Source organism: Heptranchias perlo, chromosome 22, assembly GCF_035084215.1.
Source record: "Heptranchias perlo isolate sHepPer1 chromosome 22, sHepPer1.hap1, whole genome shotgun sequence".
In the NCBI taxonomy this organism is placed as follows: domain Eukaryota; kingdom Metazoa; phylum Chordata; class Chondrichthyes; order Hexanchiformes; family Hexanchidae; genus Heptranchias; species Heptranchias perlo.
This window is the reverse complement of record NC_090346.1, coordinates 19,390,861-19,410,537: the sequence shown is the minus strand read 5'-3', so window position 1 is coordinate 19,410,537 and position 19,677 is coordinate 19,390,861. Positions and strand designations below refer to the sequence as shown.

The 19,677-nt window shown below is 41.5% G+C and overlaps 2 protein-coding genes across 3 annotated transcripts in view; one reads left to right on the top strand and one right to left on the bottom strand.

Annotated features, from left to right (window-relative positions):
• The window catches only part of alg1 (ALG1 chitobiosyldiphosphodolichol beta-mannosyltransferase), a 51,886-nt gene that overhangs the window by 5,034 nt on the left and 27,175 nt on the right, over positions 1-19,677 (top strand). For both annotated transcript variants that reach the window (XM_068003103.1, XM_068003101.1), the window contains 4 exons: positions 940-1,029; positions 15,989-16,099; positions 16,387-16,508; positions 18,161-18,199. In XM_068003103.1, coding sequence (XP_067859204.1) covers positions 940-1,029; positions 15,989-16,099; positions 16,387-16,508; positions 18,161-18,199 — 362 coding nt within the window. The remainder of the gene's footprint in view (positions 1-939; positions 1,030-15,988; positions 16,100-16,386; positions 16,509-18,160; positions 18,200-19,677) is intronic.
• The window catches only part of eef2kmt (eukaryotic elongation factor 2 lysine methyltransferase), a 70,546-nt gene continuing 68,598 nt past the window's right edge, over positions 17,730-19,677 (bottom strand). The window contains exon 9 of the mRNA XM_068003107.1: positions 17,730-18,271. Coding sequence (XP_067859208.1) covers positions 18,257-18,271 — 15 coding nt within the window. The 3' untranslated portion in view covers positions 17,730-18,256. The remainder of the gene's footprint in view (positions 18,272-19,677) is intronic.

Sequence of the window (19,677 nt, the reverse complement as noted above, 5' to 3'; positions counted from 1 at the left end):
TCATCTTCTTAAAGTGCGGTGCCCAGAATTGGACACATTACTCCAGTTGTGGCCGAACCAGTGTTTTATAAAGGTTCATCATAACTTCCTTGCTTTTGTACTGTATGCCTCTATTTATAAAGTCCAGAATCCCGTATGCTTTTTTAACTGCTTTCTCAACCTGCCCTGCCACATTCAGTGATTTGTGCACATATACCCCCAGGTCTCTCTGTTCCTGCACCCTCTTTCGAATTGTACCCTTTAGTTTATATTGCCTCTCCTCATTCTTCCTACCAGAATGTATCACTTCGCACTTCTCTGCGTTAAATTTCATCTGCCATGTGTCCGCCCATTCCAGCAGCCTGTCTATGTCCCCTTGAAATCAATCACTGTCCTCCTCACTGTTCACTACACTTCCAAGTTTTGTGTCATCTGCAAATTTTGAAATTGTGCCCTATACACCCAAACCCAAGTCATCAGTATATTTCAGGGAAAGCAGTGGTCTTCTTCAAAGTAGTGCCATTGGATCTTTTACGTCCACCTGAGAGAGCAGACGGGGCCTTGGTTTTAACGTCTCATCCGAAAGACGGCAGCTCCAACAGTGTAGCATTCCCTCCGTTCTGCACTGGAGTATCAGCCTGGATTTTGTGCTCAAGGCCCTGGAGTGGGATTTGAACTTGCAGCCTTCTAACTCAGAGGCCACAGCTGACACAGGAGGTTATCGTAGGAGTTTTTAATGCAACAGATGCCCCCTACAAACTGAATGTAATATATTATAGATCTATCAAAAAAAATGGAAATTTATAGTTTTTTAATATTTTACATACGCTCTCTGGAGAAAAAGTATCTATTTTGAAAGTTAAAAACACTCAATACTCAAGACCAAATTAATGCATTTATTATAGTTACACAATTTATGATATTGTGATTAATGTTTGCTATGTTTTTTTTAAAAATTAGGTATGAACATTTTTTTGGCAAGCTCTCTGATTCAAATCTGTGTGTCACTGAAGCTATGAAGGAAGATTTGAGAGTGAACTGGAATATCAAGTGAGCATGTCCTGACACATATATTGTATTTAAAGTATATTTTAAAATTATAGATGGAAACCCTAGCCTAATGAACATAATTTCCTAAAGCATATTCTGCACTATTCAGTGCTGTGAGTAAACCCAGCTTGTAACATTTTTTTCCACTGGGGAGCATTAATGGGAATCCATTACTTAGTATTTCTATAGTGCATTTGGGATAGGTTGCTGTCATTATGGACTGTTTGTGTTCTGTTGTATAACTTGGAAGTTTCTGGCTAGCTAATATACTGATTTTTGTGGAAAGTTGCCTGGCACATCATCCTACTTGAGGCATAGTATACAGTATGAAGCAGCTTTGTATGAACAGTAACATTAACATAGTGATGAAAAAAATCATGGCAGAAGTTGGATTTATACACATCCCATGGTTCAGAGTTATTAAATTATAAAGAGTATGCATGAAACAAGTACTGTAGAAATTGTGTTGAAACCCACAGTATTTCTTTATCTGGAGAACTTGATAATTGCAAATTTATACGCACCACAGCTTTGATAGTTATTAATGTCCATTTATTTCAGTTCTCTCAATTGATCTGTAAGATTTTCACATGTTTTGAGAATAGATAAATGTGTTTTCATTTGACTTACAAATTCCTTTTCAACCTGAACAATGAAACATTGCAGTCTTAAAGGAATCTAACTAATGTATCTTAACCCAGTGAATCATTCTTTCTGCCTCATTCGTTTAATCTTTACAGAAAAATAGGATATTGCTTCTCACAGCGGAGTGCAGCTTTTGAGAAATTTGCCTACTTGTTCCCCCAATGTGCTGTACACAAGACCTTTCTGGGCCATTCCCTAAGTTCTTTTTCTCCTTTTTGTTTCCAGCTGATAACTTTCTTGTTTCCACATCAGGAAAAAATTGCAATCATATAATGCTGCCATCAGTTTGTGTACTTTGTTAGATGACTGCTTGTATGTGGAGGGTTGCAAAAATGAAGAATTTTAGAAAACTAGTTATCTTTCTTCTTTGAATGAAGTCAAACTTCAGGTGTGAAGGTCCCTCCCAGGCTATATTTCTTTTTCTGGCTTGGCTTGGAGGTCCTCTTCTGTTTTACGTTATGATGATTTAGTGCTGTTGGTGATACTTGGGGGTTTCAAAATTGCTTTCTGGTGCACCAAAGAATGGGGGAAATTCATCTGACCACAATTTACACTCACTATATGGAACCTGAATATTCAAGGGTACTTGACATTTCGGAAGGATAGGAAGCTAGGGAAAGGTGGAGGGGTAGCTCTGTTAATTAAGGATGACATGAGTATAATAGAGAGAAATGACCTTAGTTCTAAAGATCAAGATGTAGAATCAGTTTGGGAAGACATTAAAAAGTAGTAAAGGCAAGAAGTCACTTGTGGGAGTAGTTTATAGGCCCCTGAACAGTAACCACACTGTAGAACAGGGTATACAGGAAGAAATAATGGGGGCTTGTGAGAAAGGAACAGCGATAATCATGGGTGATTTTAATCCACATATAGATTGGAAGAATCTGATTGGCAAAGGTAGCCTGGAAGATGAGTTCATAGAGTGCTTTCGGGACAGTTTTCTAAAGCAGCATGTTCTCGAGCCAACCAGAGAGCAGGCTATTCTAGATCTGGTAATGTGTAATGAGACAGGAATAAATTAATGACCTCATTGTAAAGGAGCCTGTAGGTAGCAGTGATCACAATATGATTGAATTTCGCATTCAGTTTGAGGGAGAGAAGAGTAAGTCTAAGACTAGTGTTTTAAACTTAAATAAGGGCAATTATGAGGGCATGAAGACAGAGCTGGCTAAAGTGAACTGAGAAATTAGGTTAAGGGATAGGTCATTAGAGATGCAGTGGCAGACATTTAATGAGATATTTCGTAATGCTCAGCAAAGATACATTCCAGTGAGAAAGAAAGACTCTAGGGGAAGGGTGTACCATCCGTGGCTAACTAAGGAAGTTAAAGATAGTATCAAATTGAAAGAAAAAGCATACAATTCCACGAAGATTAATGGCAGGTCAGAAGATTGGACAGAATTTAAAAAACAGCAATGAATGACTAAAAGAGTAATAAGGAGGGAGAAATTAGAGTACGAGAGAAAGCTAGCTAGAAATATAAAAACAGATAGTAAGAGTTTCTACAGGTATTTAAAAAGGAAAAGAGTAAGTAAAATGAGCGGTCATCCTCTAGAGAGTGAGTCTGAGGAATTAGTAATGTAGAATAAGGAAATGGCAGATGAATTGAACAGATATTTTGCGTCCGTCTTCACTGTAGAGGATACAAATAACATGCCAGAAATAATGGTGAATCAAGAGGTGAAAGGCAGGGTGGAACTTAAAACATTTACAATCACCAGGGAAAGGATTCTGAAAAAAATATTTGAACCAAAAGCTGACAAGTCCCCAGGTCCTGACGGACTTTATCCTACAGTCTTAAAAGAAGTGGCTGCAGAGATAGTAGATGCATTGGTATGTATTTTCCAAAATTCCCTAGATTCTGGAAGGGTCTCATCAGATTGGAAAATAGCGAATGTAACTCCTCTATTCAACAAAGGAGGGAGCAGAAAGCAGGAAACTGCAGGCCAGTTAGCTTAACATCTGTCACAGGGAAAATGCTAGAATCTATTATTAAGGAGGTTAAAGCAGGGCACTTAGAAAATCTCAATGCAATCAGGCAGAGTCAGCACTGCTTTGTGAAAGAGAAATCATGTTTGACTAATTTATTAGGGTTCTTTGAGGAAGCAATGTGGATGTGGTGTACTTGGATTTCCAGAAGGCTTTTGACAAGGTGACACATCAAAGGCTACTATGCAAAATAAGAGCTCATGGTGTAGGGGGTAACATATTAGCATGGATAAAGGATTGGTTGGCTAACAGGAAACAAAGAGTAGGCATAAATGGGTCATTTTCAGGTTGGCAAGATGTAACGAATGGAGTGCCACAGGGATCAGTGCTTGGGCATCAACTATTTACAATCTATATCAATGACTTGGATGAAGGGACCGAATGTATGGTTGCTAAATTTGCTGATGACACAAAGGTAGGTAGGAAAGTAAATTGTGAAGAGGACATATGTGAAGAGGACATAAGGAGTCTGCAAAGGGATATAGGGAGGTTAAGTGAGTGGGCAAAAATTTGGCAGATGGAGTATAATGTGGGAAAATGTGAACTTGTCCACTTTGGCAGGAGGAATAGAAAAGTGGTATATTATTTAAATGGGGAGAGATTGCAGGACTCTGAGATACAGAAGGATCTGGGTGTCCTAGTACATGAATCACAAAAAGTTAGTATGCAGGTACAGCAAGTGATTAGGAAGGCAAATGGAATGTTGTCATTTATTGCAAGGGGAATGGGATATAAAAGTAGAGATGTTTTACTACAGTTGTACAGGGCATTGGTGAGACCACATCTAGAAACATATAAGATCCTGAGGGGACTAGAAGGGGTAGATGCTGAGGGGATGTTTCCCCTTGTGGAAGAGACTAGAACTATGGGCCACAGTTTAAAAATAAGGGGTCTCCCATTTAAGACGGAGATGAGAAGAATTTTTTTCTCTGAGGGTTGTGAGTCTGAGGAACTCCGTTCCCCAGAGAGTGGTGGAGGCAGGTTCATTGAATATTTTTAAGGCTGAATTAGATAGATTCCTGATTAACAAGGGAGTCAAAGGTTATAGTAGGTAGACAGGAAAGTAGGGTTGAGATCGCAATCAGATCAGCCACGATCTTATCAAATGGCCGAGCAGGCTCGAGGGGCCGAATGGCCTACTCCTCTTAATTCGTACGTTCTTGATGTCTTTAAAGAAGAAAGAACTTGCATTTATATAGCGCAGTTCACGTCTTCAAAACGTCCCAAAGTGCTTTGCAGCCAATTAATTACATTTCTGAAGATAAATAACCAGTTAAACTGTTTTGGTGGTGTTGGTTAACATGAGTTGTTGGGCAGGAAAACTCCCCTGCTCCTCTTCGACCTTTTAGTTCCACCTGTGTTGGCACATGAGGCCTTGTTTTAATGTCTCATCCAAAAGATGGCACCTCCAACAATGCAGCAGTCCCTCAGTCTTGTACTAAAGTGTCAACCTAGATTATGTGCACAAGAGTTTCATGGATAGCTCATTTCAGGAGATGATCACCCTGCAGCTACAGAGAGTTCAGGTGGAGAGGGAGTGGGTGACCACCAGACAGACTAGAGGAGCAGGCAGTGCAGGAATTCCCTGGAGTGTGGCACTCACCAACCAGTATTCATTGTTGAATACCAGGTGAGGATGTGGGGGAGTGCAGTCAGGAGCAAAGCCACGGCACTGTGGGAGATTTGGCTGCACAGGGGGAGCAAAAGAAATACAGTTTTAGGGGATTCGATAGTCAGGGTTCGATAGGCGTTTCTGCAACCACCAACGTGAGTCCTGCATGGTGTGTTGCCACCCTGGTGCCAGGGTAAAGGACATCACTGAGAGGGGGGGGGAAGGGGAATAGCCAGAAGTCGTGGTCCATTTGGGAATCAATGATATTGGAAGGAAAAGGGTGGACATCCTGCAGTCAGAGTTTCAGGAGCTAGGGAGGAAGTTAAAAAGCAGGACCTTGAAGGTAGCAATCTCTGGATTATTCCCAGTGCCACGCACCAGTGAGAATAGGAATAGTAGGATAAGACAGGTTGATGCATGGCGGGAGCAATGGTGCAGGAGGGAGGGTGTCAGATTCCTGCAGCATTGGGACCAGATCTGGGGCAGGAGGGATCTGTTAAAGATGGACAGGTTGCACCTCAAGAGAGCTGGGACCAATGTCCTCACTGGAAGGGTAACTAGTGCTGTGGGGGGAGGGTTTAAACTAATTTGACAGGGGGGTGGGCACCAGGAGGAAACATTAGAGAGGAGAAACAAGATGCACAGAGGACTGCGAGGGATGAGTAGCACTAGAATAAAGAATAGTTCAAAAATAGGAGGGATCAGACGGGGGTCAAATGCGAGGCAGTCTAAGATGAGATTGGAGTGCATGTGCGTAAATGTACATAACATGGTAAATAAGGTTGGTGAGCTGCAGGCTCAAGTCGCCACATGGGACTATGATATAGTGGCAATAACGGAAACCTGGGCTCAAAGAAGGGGAGGATTAGATACTTAATATTCTTGGCTACAAGGTATTCAGGAAAGGTAAGGAAGGAAAGTAGGTAGGGGAGGTGGCAGTATTGATCAAAGAAACTATTAAAGCACTGGAAAGGAATGATGTTGAGGGGTCAAAGACAGAATCTATTTGGTTAGAATTAAGAAACAAAAGAAGAGCTATTACGCTACTAGATGTATACTATAGCCACCAAATAGTGGAAAGGAGATAGAGGAGAACATTTGCAGGCAAATTACAGAAAGAACTATAGAGTACTGATAATGGGGGACTTCAATTATCCCAATATAGACTGGGACAGTAACAGTGTAAAGGACAAAGAGGGGAAGGAATTCCTGAATGTGTTCGAGAACCTTTTGGAACAGTGTGTTTCCAGCCCAACCAGGAAGGAAACGGTGCTGGATCTAATTCTAGGGAATGAAGTAGGACAAGTAGAGTATGTTTCAGTAGGCGAGCGTCTGGGGAACAGTGATCATAATATCATTAGGTTTAGAATAGTTATGGAAAAGGACAAGGAACAAAAGGGGCATATGACAGATGTCAGGTTGATAACTCAAGTGAGAACCAGGTAGAATATAGAAAGTTCAGAGGGGAAGTCAAAAAGGAAATAAGAGGGGCAAAGAGAGAGTATGAGAATAGACTAGCGGTCAACATGAAAGAGAATCCAGAAGTCTTCTACAGGCATGTAAACAGGTAGTAAGAGGAGAGGTGGCACCGATTAGTGGCCATAAAGGAGATCGACTCATGGAGGCAGAGGGGATGGCTGAGGAACTAAATGAGTACTTTGCATCTGTCTTTACCAAGGAAGTATATGCTGCCGGAGTCTCAGTAAAGGAAGATATAGTTGAGATACTGGATGGGCTAAAAATTGATAGAGGAGGTACTAGAAAGACTAGCTGTACTTAAATTAGGTAAGTCACCCGGTCCAGATGGGATACATCCTAGGTTGCTGAGGGAAGTAAGGGTGGAAATTGCGGAGGTACTGGCCATTATCTTCCAAATATCCATAGATATGGGGGTGGTGCCAGAGGACTGGAGAATTGCAAATGTTACACCCTTGTTCAAAAAAAGAGTGTAAGGCTAAGCCCAGCAACTATAGGCCAGTCAGCTTAACATTAGCAGTGGGGAAACTTTTAGAAATGATAATCCGGGACAGAATTAACAGTCACTTGGACGAGTGTGGATTGATTAGGGAAAGCTAGCATGGATTTGTTAAAGGCAAATCGTGTTTAACCTGAGAGTTTTTTGATGAGGTAACAGAGAGGGTAGATGAGGGCAATGCAGTTGATGTGGTGTATATGGACTTTCAAAAGGCATTTGATAAAGTGCTGTATGGTAGGCTTATCATTAAGATTGCGGCCCATGGAATAAAGGGGGCAGTAGCAACATGGATAAAGAATTGGCAAAGTGACAGGAAACAGAGAGTAGTGGTGACCGGTTGTTTTTCAGACTGGAGGGAGGTGTACAGTGGTGTTCCCCAGGGGTCGTGCTGGGACCACTGCTTTTCTTGATATATATTAATGACTTGGACTTGGGTATACAGAGCACAGTTTCCAAATTTGCAGATGATACAAAACTTGGAAGGGTAGTAAACAATGAGGAGGATAGTGATAGACTTTTAGAGGCTATAGACAGGCTGTTGGCATGGGCGGACACGTGGCAGCTGAAATTTATCGCAGAAAAATGCAAAGTGATACATTTCAGAGAATTTTCTTTACGCAGCGAGTTATAGTCTGGAATGCACTGCCTGAAGGGATGATGGAAGGTGATTCAGTAGTAACTTTCAAAAGGGAATTGCATAAATTACATTGAGTTTACAGCACAGCAACAGGCCATTGGGCCCAACTGGTCTATGCTGGCGTTTATGCTCCACACGAGCCTCCTCCCTCCTTCATCTACCCCTATCAGCATACCCTGCTATTCCTTTCTCCTTTGCGTTCTTATCCAGCTTTCCCTTAAATGCATCTATGCTATTTGCCTCAACTACTCCTTGTGGTAGTGCATTCCACATTCTTACCACTCTTTGGGTAAAGAAGTTTCTCCTGAATTCGCTATTTGATTTATTAGTGACTATCTTATATTGATGACCTCAAGTTTTGGATTTCCCCCCACAAGTGGAAACATTTTCTCTACGTCTACCCTATCAAACCCTTTCGTTATCTAAACGACCTCGGTCAGGTCACCCCTCAGCCTTCTCTCTTCCAGAGAAAAGAGCCTGTTTAGTCTTTCCTGATTAGTATATCCTCTCCGTTCTGGTATCATTCCTGTGAACCTTTTTTGCACCACCTTCAATGCCTCTATATCCCTTTTATGGAGACCAAAATTATACACAGTACTCCAAGTGTGGTCTAACCAAGGTTCTATACAAGTTTAAATTCTATGATTTAACATAACTTCTCTGCTTTTCAATCCTATTCCTCTAGAAATGAACCCCGGTGCTTGGTTTGCCTTTTTTATGGCTTTATTAACCTGCGTTACCTTTTAGTGATTTGTATATCTGTACCCTGAGATCCCTTCGCTCCTCTACCCCATTTAGACTTATTATCTAAGCAGTATGTGGCCAGCTTATTCTTCCTGCCAACGTGCACCACCTCACACTTGAAATTCATTTGCCAATTATACGCTCATTCTGCAAGTTTGTTAATGTCGGCTTCCTTTGTATTAACTACACCTGCACACCCCCCCCCCCCCCCCCCCCCCCGCCCAAATTTGGTTCATCTACAAATTTTGAAATTGTATTTCCGATTCCCAAGTTGAATTGTGAACAGTGGTCCCAGCACTGATCCCTGTAGAACACCACTTCCCACCTTTTGCCAGTCTGAGTAGTTACCCTTAATCCCTACTCTGATTTGTAGGATATCCATTCTGCTACCAGTTCCCTGACTCCACGTGCTGTGACCTTAGTCATGAGTCTACAATGTGGTACCTTATCGAAGGCCTTTTGAAAATCCAAATATATTACACCTACTGCATTACCCTTGTCTACTCTTTCTGTTCTTCAAAGAATTCAGTAAGGTTCGTCAAGCATGACTTTCCCTTCTGAAATCCATGCTGACTATTCTGTTATATTTTCATTTTCTAGATGTTTTTCTGTTACACCTTTGAGTAAAGATTCCATTAGCTTTCCTGCCACCGACATTAAGCTAACAGGTCTATAGTTCCTAGACTTGTTATTCTTGTATTTAAAAAGGGAGATAGAACATTAGCTGTCAGCCAGTCCTCTGGCACTATTCCCTTTTCCAATGAATTTTTATATATATGTAATAGTGCCTCTGCTATCTCTTCCCTAACTTTTAATATGAACGGATGCAATCCATCTGGACCAAGGGTTTTATTAGTTTATCAATGATCTCCCCGCCCCCTTTCTATCTTAATGGGGCTTCATTTTAGCACCCGCTGTCGGGTGCTTTCCTGGTGGGGGGGCTCCGAAAATCGGGGAATCCCGGAGTGGGTCCGGAGCCCGGCTCCAACCCACCCACTTCCGGGTTCCCCACAGACGCGCCGACGTGCGTGCGCAGCCCCCGCATGTGGGAATCCCGCAGGCAATTAAAGCCAGCGGGATGCCACTTGACAATATTTATCTAGCTATTTCAGGTCATTAACAGACCTGATTAAGGGATTATGTGAGGAGGGGTGGGATTTTACAAACAACTGGGACTGTTTCCCATACTGGGGGAAACACTCCCAGTTGAAATGGACGTGTTGCAGCTGTCAGCTTGTGGCAGCTGCAAAGGTCCATTTGACAGGTGGCGGGGGGGTGGGGGGAGACCCTCACTCATTGCAGGAAGCCACTCTGTCACTTGGGACAAAGTTTGGCCTCCACCACCCTCCTCCTGACAAGAAAATTCACCAACTTGCACACTTACCCCGGGGTCCAGAGACATCTACCTACCTTGCGGACCCCCTCAGACGTACATCTTCCGGATGGGGGCCGCCGTAGCTGCAGTCATGACCTCCTCGGAGGGCGAACAACATCAACAGCCTCGCCGGCCACACCGTCCACCTCTGACACGTGGAGCTCCACAACAGAGTGCTGTGACACATCCACCTGCACAGCAGGAGGGAGGGCAACCGCAGAGAGAGATGCGTCGCAGAGGGCACTACCCTCGCCACAGGGTCCACAGACCGAGGCTCAGCTTTCTGGACCTCTGAGCAGCAGTGCACACGGAGGCTCAGAATCACTCGATATGTAGTCATGGACATCTGCAGCCTCCTTCATGCCGAGCTGCTCCCGGTTGGCCCGAGCACCATCTTCTTACCTGTCGCTGTCAAAGTCACCACTGCCCTCAACAACTTCTCCTCCGCATCCTTCCAGGGTGCCACCGGGGACGTCGCCGACGTCTCCACAAAAGAACCCTGCAAATACACCTACACCACTCTGCAGTGACACAGTGAGTGTCATCAGTTGTGGGTCTTCATTGTGATCCTCAGGAAAGGGCATTATTGCACAAACCAGACAAGATTCGCAAAGACGTGGCAGTAGTGGTGCCAATATAATATGTAATGTGAGTTGGTCAGAAATTAAATATAAGTTAAAACCATGACAAACCCTCAAACACCCTTGTGCATCCCCTTCATGCTCACGACACGTTTGCCTTACGCTGCCTACTGCACACATGTGATGCATGCCCTGTGGCTGCAGCACAGGTAGTGGCAGGTTGAGTGAGGCTGACTGTGAAAGAGATGCACGAGAGGGTGAGTATGAGATAGAGCCATGAGATTGTATGAGGATTGGGTTGAGTGGTAGTGGCGGGATGAGTACTGGCGAGGTGAGTAAGTGCAGGTAAGATGAGGATGAGCTTTGGGTGGGTGTGAGGGGTGATGTGACAGAGTAGTGTTGGCAGTGCAGAAGGAGATGTGGGGTGGGGGCGGTGATGTGGCAGACGAAGTGTAGGGGAATGAGTAAGTGTACTCACTTTGGCTGACCTACTGAGGTCATTGGAGCGTCTCCTGCACTGTATGCAGGTGGGCGATATGTTGGTGGTGCAGGTGACCTCCTCTGCCACCTTGAGCCAGGCCTTCCTGGTGGCAGAAGCAGGCCACTTCCCGCCCGCCCGCCGGGGGGAAGACCTCTGTCCTCCCCCTCCTCCTCATCCCATCTAATGATACCTGGAGTGAGGCATCATTAAACTGGGAGCAGCCTTCCCCCTGGGCTGCTCCATGCTGTCATTTTTCCTATTTGTTGCAGCATCTGTCAGTGGAGGACTGCCCCTTTAAATAGAGCTCCTCCAGCTGACAGATCTTACTGCGCATGCGCAGTCCACCCCACGCGCAGATCAGCAGTGGGGAACCCGGAAGACCAGGTAAGTGGCTCCAATTAGGCTGCGATCGCGCGGGGGGCAGACTGATTTCACCGGGCGCGTTACCCACGCGCCCAATAGCCCCCCTGCCACGAACCCGCAGCCCTGGTAACATCGAGCCCATTGTCTTTATACTTTATTAATCTCTTCTTCTAATGTCATACCCACCTTGTTAGTCTCCCTGGTAAATACTGAGGCAAAGTAACTATTCAATATTTCTCCCATTTCGGTGTTATTACCTGTAATTTATCATGTGCCTCCCTTAGTGGCCCTATCCCTATCCTGATTTTTCTTTTGTTATTTATGTCTGTAGAATACTTCACTCTTTTTATATTCCTTGATAATTTAATTTCATAGTTCCTCTTTGCTTTCCCAATTGCTTTTTTGACACCCTTCCTAACCTCTTCGTATTCCCTTTTGGCATCCTCTCTCTTATTGTCTATGTACTTAGTGTATGCATTTTTTTTTGGTTTCAATTTTTCCTTTATCTCTCTATTCATCCATGGTGTTTCATTATTGGCTAGTTCTTGTTTTTTAGAGGAATATATTTCTCCTGAACTCTATTGATCATCGTTTTAAATATTTCCCACTGCTGTTCTGTCTCTTTTGTCAATTTTTTTCCAGTTTACCTTCTCTAGTCCCATTATCATCCCCTCAAAATTAGCTCTTTCCTAATCTATTACTTTGGTCTTTGTCTTACTTCTGTCTTTTTCAATCATTATTTTAAACCTTATTATGTTGTGATCGCTATTGCCTAACTGTTACCCTACACTTCTCTTATCTGCTCCGGTTCATTTCCCATTACTAGATGCAACAGTGATTCCACTCTTGTTTGGGCTACTCACATACTGGATAAGAAAGGAGTGATGTACACACTGTAAAAACTCCATTCCCCTTTCCCCTTTTTAAACTTATTTCATGGATTTGCCTACATATTTCTCCCTCCACTTCCCTTCCACTATTAGGTGGTCGGTCGAATATCTCTATTAACGTGATCGATCCCTGATTATCCTTTGACTCAATCCATATGGATTCTGTTTCTATCTTGTGTCCCTTTTTTCTATTGCCATTATGTTGTCTGTAATTAATACAACTACTCCACCACCACCCACCCCTCCTTCCTTCCCTATCCTTCTAATTACACTATATCATGCAATATTTAACTGTCAGTCCTGTTCTTTATGTAGCCATGTTTCAGTTATCCCTACTGGTTCAGGTGAAGCCCATCCCAGTGGTACAGCTCTTTCCTGTCCCAGTACTGATGCCAGTATCCCATGAACTGGAACCCCTCCTTCCCATACCAGTCTTTCAGCCACGCATTCACCGTCCTGATCTGCCTATCCCTATGCTAATTAGCACGTGGCTCGGGTGGTGAACCCGAGATTACCACCCGTGAGGTCCTGTTTTTTAATTTAGTTCCTAACTTTTGATATTCCCTTTTCCTCTCCATATCATTGGTCTAAATATGGACCGTGCCAACTGGATCCTCCCCCTCTCTTTCCAAGTTCCTTTCCAGTTGCTCCTAGATATCCTTTACCTTTGCACCAGGTAGGCAAAACACCCTCCTGGACTCTGTCGCGACTGCTATCTGTCACCCTAATTATCGAATCCCCTATGACTATAACCTTTCAATTCTACTCTGTTTCTCCACCACCCCCCACACACCTTGTACTATCTCCTGCTTCACGGCGCCATGGTTACCATTCTGGCTGTCGGCCCCGCAAACTGCATCCTATCCTCACCAGTAGCAAGTACATTGTACCTGTTGGACAGGACCAGTGTCTGCGGGATGACCTCCTCTATCTCCCCTTGGTTCCCCTTACCCTGCTGACTACCAGTCACGCTCTCCCCTCACTGTACCTGTGCTTTCCTCTGAGGTGTGACTGTACTCTGGTGAAAACTATCCAAAAATTCCTCCTTTACGTGTCGGATTATCTCTAACTCCCACTCCAGCTCAAAGACTGAGCCAGAGTGTCTCAAGCCAGAGACATTTACTGCAGATGTGGCAATCCGGGCAGCCTCGCTGTCTACAAACTCCCACGTCTTACAGTCCCGCCACATAGCTGCACTGCCATTTCTAGTTTTTATTTATTGATTTAGTATTAATTTTGTTCTAGATATAATACAATTACTTGACATCTAGTTATATTTAGTGATGGAATTAAATTGATTTCAGATTAACTTGTAGCTAATTAACCTTGGTTTTTGTTTATTAACTTCTTTATTTTATTATATCCTTAACTCCTATTTATAAATATCAGATTCTAATTTAATGAAATTTGGAACCGTTTAATGTTGTTATCCTCTATTTAGTTTTTGTTTTATCCCCTTAGATCTGATTAATTAAGCACTTAGCTTCAGTATATAATAAATTAAACACATAGCTCAATTATTTAGTAAATTAAACACTTAGCTGTAACTCCTCAGGCTTCGCCGCTTCTCCCTCTGAAGTCACTTTTTCAGATTTTTCCCTGCGTTTGTTTTACAGCACTCCGCTCGGCCGCTCCTCCCGCGCTGTGCGCTCCGCTCGGCCGCTCCTCCCGCGCTGTGCGCTCCGCTCGGCCGCTCCTCCCGCGCTGTGCGCTCCGCTCGGCCGCTCCTCCCGCGCTGTGCGCTCCGCTCGGCTGCTAGGGAAAAATTGCAGGACTATGGGGAAAGAGTGGGGCAGTGCGACTAATTGGATAGTTCTTTCAAAGAACCAGAAGTGGCACGATGGGTCGAATGGCCTCCGTGTATGCTGTATGATTCAATGATACACCTACTGCATTCCCTTTATCCAACCAGTCATTTCTTCAAAAAAAACCTCAAGTTTGTGAAAGACCAGTTGTCTAAATGCATTTCTAAATGCTGTCTAATTTTATCTCGAGTTTGCTCACAATTGACTTTAGCCCAACTAGTTTATCTTTCTCCTTCTTTAACAAAAGTTTTACATTGGCAGTTCTCTAGTCCAGTCACACAATTTGTGTGTTTAATGAGGATTGTAAAATTGTGGCCAGAGTCTCAGCTGTCTCCCCTCTTTCAACAGCCTACCGTGATTTATCCACTTTAAGATCTGCTAATTTTTTCGGAACTCTCAGCTCCGCAACTTAGCTCAGTTATATAGTAAATTAAACACGACTTATTTATATAATAAATAAAACACTTAGCTGTAATTCCTTGGCCTCCGCCGCACCTCCCTCTGCTCTGACATCACTTTTTCAGATTTTTCTCTGCATTTGTTTTCTAGTGCTCCCCTCAGCCATTTCTTTCATGCTTTATGCTCCTCCCAAATGCTTCTATGTGTAGAATTTTTCGGAACTCTACCATTTCCCCAATGTATCCTCCTCTAGTATACTCATGCTGTCACTTTCGCAGTGGTTTAACTATTTTTTATAAATGCTTATAAAAGCCCTTGCTATTTCCTTTTATCTGCTACCTTTTTTTCATATTTTCTTTCATCTTTTCTAATCTCCCTTTTCACCTCCCTACAGTACTTGTATTTCTCATGATTATGATTAATATCATTACCGTAACAACTGCATCATATACGTCTCTCTTTTAAGTTTGTTTAGTTTATTCTCTCTTTACCCGGACCTATTCTTTGCACTCCCTTCTTGCCTTAATTTGTAATGTATTTGTAACTATGTAATTTATACTGTATCTATCTCCTATTTGAAGATTTCCCACTGTTGATCTGTCAATCATATTCCTATCTTTTCTGCCCAGTTAATTTGGGCCAGGAATATTAAGTTTCCAGTCCTGTCCAAAGCTAAGCCATATCTCTGTTTGGCTAGTAAATCATATCCCTCAAGTTATGAATGTATCTAATTGTCCAATTTTGTTTTGAATATTTTGTGCAATCAATCCTGACTCCAATTTTTTTTGGAACATTGACCTTTATTCTTTTGCCTGGTTTTCTCATTTAAGATCCATGGGGCTAAAAAATATCTTTTGTGAACATATTTCTTGGTAAACAATATGACTTTTAGATGACTTATTTCTTCATAGACTTTCACAATATGAAGTTGGTGGTGTGAAATGACCAATCCTGAGAGATCAGATCCCTATATGGAGCTAAAGATGCAGAGAGAAGTCTTCAGTATATATTTCAGACCGTCTGCCCCTGCAGACTGAGTTATCAATCAACCAAGATCACGGTCATAATGGAGCTTAGAGCTTATTACGTAGAACGATTGAGCAAGTGTTACCCAGGACCTGTTGATGCTTTCACCAAGTAGAACTGAATTGGCACCCAAGACAAATTCTCTGTATTCTGACCAAATTACAGATCAAACAACCTGGCCTGTGACTCACAGGCAACCAGGCTCTGGTTTTTGGCTTGAAATTTAACTAGGAAAGACCGTTTCCATTTCAGCTCTAGTTATTTCTAAAGTAAAATACAGAAATCTCACTCAAGTTCGTTAGAGGAAAAACATAGTTCAGTCTTTTTCATAATATGCTTTTGTAGACGTTCATGCAAACAACTGGTTATTGTCCCCATTTTATTGTTGCGTTTAATATGTTGAATATATTTTAACTAAAAAAAAATTTCTATCACAGGGCAATCACATTATATGACTGTCCACCTCCCATTTTTAAAGAAACTCCTCTAGAGTTGCAACATAAGCTGTTTAAGAAGCTTGCTAATGATTTTTCCCCATTTAAAGCAAGGTATGTTTTATATTTTTGCTAGAAAATATTAATACTGTAACTAAACATTTTGTTACTGAAAAACTGAACAGTGCCTGACAATTTAGTACTTTAATTTTTATTTCAAAAAAGGTTGAAATCAAATATAGAAAATTTCCACTTGTGACGTGACTGGTGTTTTTCTAAACAAATGTTTGTAGAGAGTAAACCTACTTAATGATGTAATACACAAATAATTTTACTATAGTTTTGTGGTTCAGATGAATCTGTAGTTTGATGCTGTTGATACATTTTTGTTGTGAAACTAGGACCGAACCTGTGTCTTCTAATTTGGAGCAGACAGCCTTTACAGAACTGAGTATTGGCACCAGCAATGTCACACATGTCCGAGGAAGACCTGCATTACTGCTTAGCAGTACTAGCTGGACAGGTCAGTCAGATTTTTTTTAAAATACCCAGTTTTAATGTACTGTTTTCTGTACTTGTTAATATCAGCATAGTTACGCATATTAATATGAAAGCAATATAGGAAGAGTTGGTGGGAGAGGAATAGCGAGAAAGAGATGGTAAGAGTGGCAGTGAGAGGGTTAGAGAGATGGATGAATAGAAAATCGAGATGAAAAGAAAAAAATTGCAAGGCCTTGAGGAAAGAGCAGGGTACTGGGATTAATTGGATAACTCTTTCAAAGAGCTGGCACGGGCATGATGGGCTGAATGGCCTCCTTCTGTGCTGTAAGATTCTATGATTCAATGAAAATAAATTGACAAGCCTCAGATGGCTTCTCTATAGATGTAGATATTGGCAATATCTAACCTATCCTATCTATCATGTCTTTGGAAGCTATCTGCGATCATTAATGATGTGTATTAACTTTGCAGAGATTTTTTTTGACATGAGGGAGTATGCGCAATCCACATGTTAAAGATTTTGTTTCCAGGAGGGAAACTGCCCTTGACACTGCTGCTTTTTACCTACATTATGAAAACACCTAAAATTTACTAAGGTTAAAATAAAATTACAACTTTTTTTTAACAAAAGCATTTTGCAGTCATACCTAGAGATATATTCAGCACGTTTCCTAAATTACATGATAGCCCATGAGATTTTACAGCAGTACATACAATTTCTTGGGTAACATCACCACCCTATGGCTGAATAAGGTAACTGCTACCAAAAATAAAAACTAAAGAAAAAATTGAAATGGACTTTGAAGAGTTTGAAGTAGAATTACCGACCTTAAAATGCCTTAGATATCTGATTTACAAATTACTTCAATAGTATTGAAACTATGGTTCCCCATCTTTTGTAAAAAAATGTATAATACATAATGTCATTGCTAATTGTGCATAAAATTATATTAAATGAAAATTTGCACAGTTGAAGCTTTCCTTTGGGTATTTTGGTAGAAACTAAATTGGTTGTTGAACATCGCCTAAGCTGTTAACATTTACAGTCTTGTACATCGGATGTTAAAATAATTTACCAGATTTTTGTGTAACTTAGTACCTTGCTAAGTTTATTAATGCTCTGTAAATGTTAGTGTTATAGTAGGAGATTTTTGCATAACAAATAAGATTTTTTTTGAGGGCTAAAGAATTCATTTTCTAGTTTTGAACTTCTTTGCAATTCAGGTGTAAAATCAATGACAACTGCAAGAATCATTTTTATTTTGCAACATTCAGTCAATCTTAATTTTCTCCAGAATAGTCATGCTGTAATAAAGATCTTGGATTTCCAGTTTGTGACTCGGGCCATATGCAATCCTAGCACTCCAGCCCTTAATGTCCAGACAACAATCCTTTTTGCATTTATGCTTATTTGCTAGTTTGTCCTGTAAATGTTTTGGGCCTGGTAGTTCAGAGGGGGCTAATTTTAGTACTGTTGATGCATGAATACTGAATCAAAGCAGCAAAACCTGTTTGTACCACCATCTTGAGATTTATGTAAATTAATGTGAAATGGATTAAAACTTGGCTTGTGGCTCCTGAGGATCCATAGTTTGAACCTATGTGGCCCAGGAAGACAACACCTTGGATACTTCTGACTTGAACCATTAATGGAATACCTTTCTTTAATTTCAGAGGATGAAGATTTCTCCATTCTGTTGAAAGCTTTGGAAGGCAGGTTTCTGTTCATTTGTATTTCTTGTGGTCTAAGTGTGCAGCACACTATCATCCTTATCTTAAAGAATTCTGTGAATAATACACATACAAAAATATTAAATGGATAACTGCTGGATCATTATTGTATAGTTAACTGTTAAAACCCTTTTACTTTGCACTTCCTGTGTACACATTGACAAAGGCATAACAAACCATGGGAACACTGTTCCTTCAAAATCATTTTAATTTAAAAAGAGATATTAAAATGAATCACCACAGTTTTTATTTTTCAAATATTAACTTTTGGTCTTCAGTCTGGTACAAACTGCAGAATGTTATAATTGTTTTGAAGGCCTCTTAAGCTGTGAGCTGAACTTCTTGTACTCTACAGAATCCCATTGTGGACATCCCATTCTAATCCATGTAGTTTTTCTTCATCGTAATTTTGTTTTTGCTTACTGATGATATGGGTTGGTTGTTGGGGCAGTAGATTTTCATTATTATTATGGCTTTCTTCTTCCTGTTTTTGTTATTAGTAAGAATTTTACTATTGAAACAGTTTCAACTAATTTTGGATTTTCTTTTTAGTTTTTGTCAGGGAATCAACTCTGAAGTTGATTCTAAACAGTGAGCCTTTGGAGTATGGCAAGAGTAAAATAGGAATAGTGGAGAATTTATTTACTGTGGGGGATTGGATTTGGCAAATTTTCAGGTACGTAGGCAAGAATATACCCAACCTGGGGGACAATTTTTATGAATACAAATAGATTTTCCGTGATATTGCTAACAGCAACTTGCATTTATATAGCACCTTTAATACAGTAAAATGTCCCAAGGCACTTCACTGGAGCATTATCATACAAAATTTGAATCCATGCCACATCGTGAGATATTAGGATAGGTGAACAAAACCTTGGTCAGAGGTGGTTTTAAGGAGGAGAGAGAGAGAGAGAACAGGTTTCGGGAGGGAATTCCAGTGTTTGGGGCCTAGACAGCTGAAGGCACGGGCGCCATTGGTGGAGCGAAGGAAATCAGGGATGCACAAGAGGCCAGAATTGGAGGAACACAGAATTCTGAGTTCTAGGGCTGGAGGAGGTTACAGAGATAGGGGCTGAGGCCATGGAGCGATTTAAACACAAGCATCAGAATTTTAAATTTGAGGCTTTGCTGAACCAGAAGCCAGTGTAGGTCAGCGAGCACAGGATGATGAGAGAACCGGACAGCACAAGTTAGGATACGGGCAACAGAGTTTTGGATGAGCTGAAGTTTACAGAAGGTGAGAGGCCAGCTTAGATATATTTTATAATGACACGAGCGTCGTAGCGTGTAACAAACAATGTATTATTCTATTGAAATACAAACAAAAAATGCTGAAAATACATAGCAGATCTGTCAACATCTGTAAAAAGACCGGTTAATGTTTCAGGTGTAAACCCTTTGTCAGAAACATTAACCCGTCTTATACAGATGCTGTTCTGTGGCATTTTCTGTTGTTT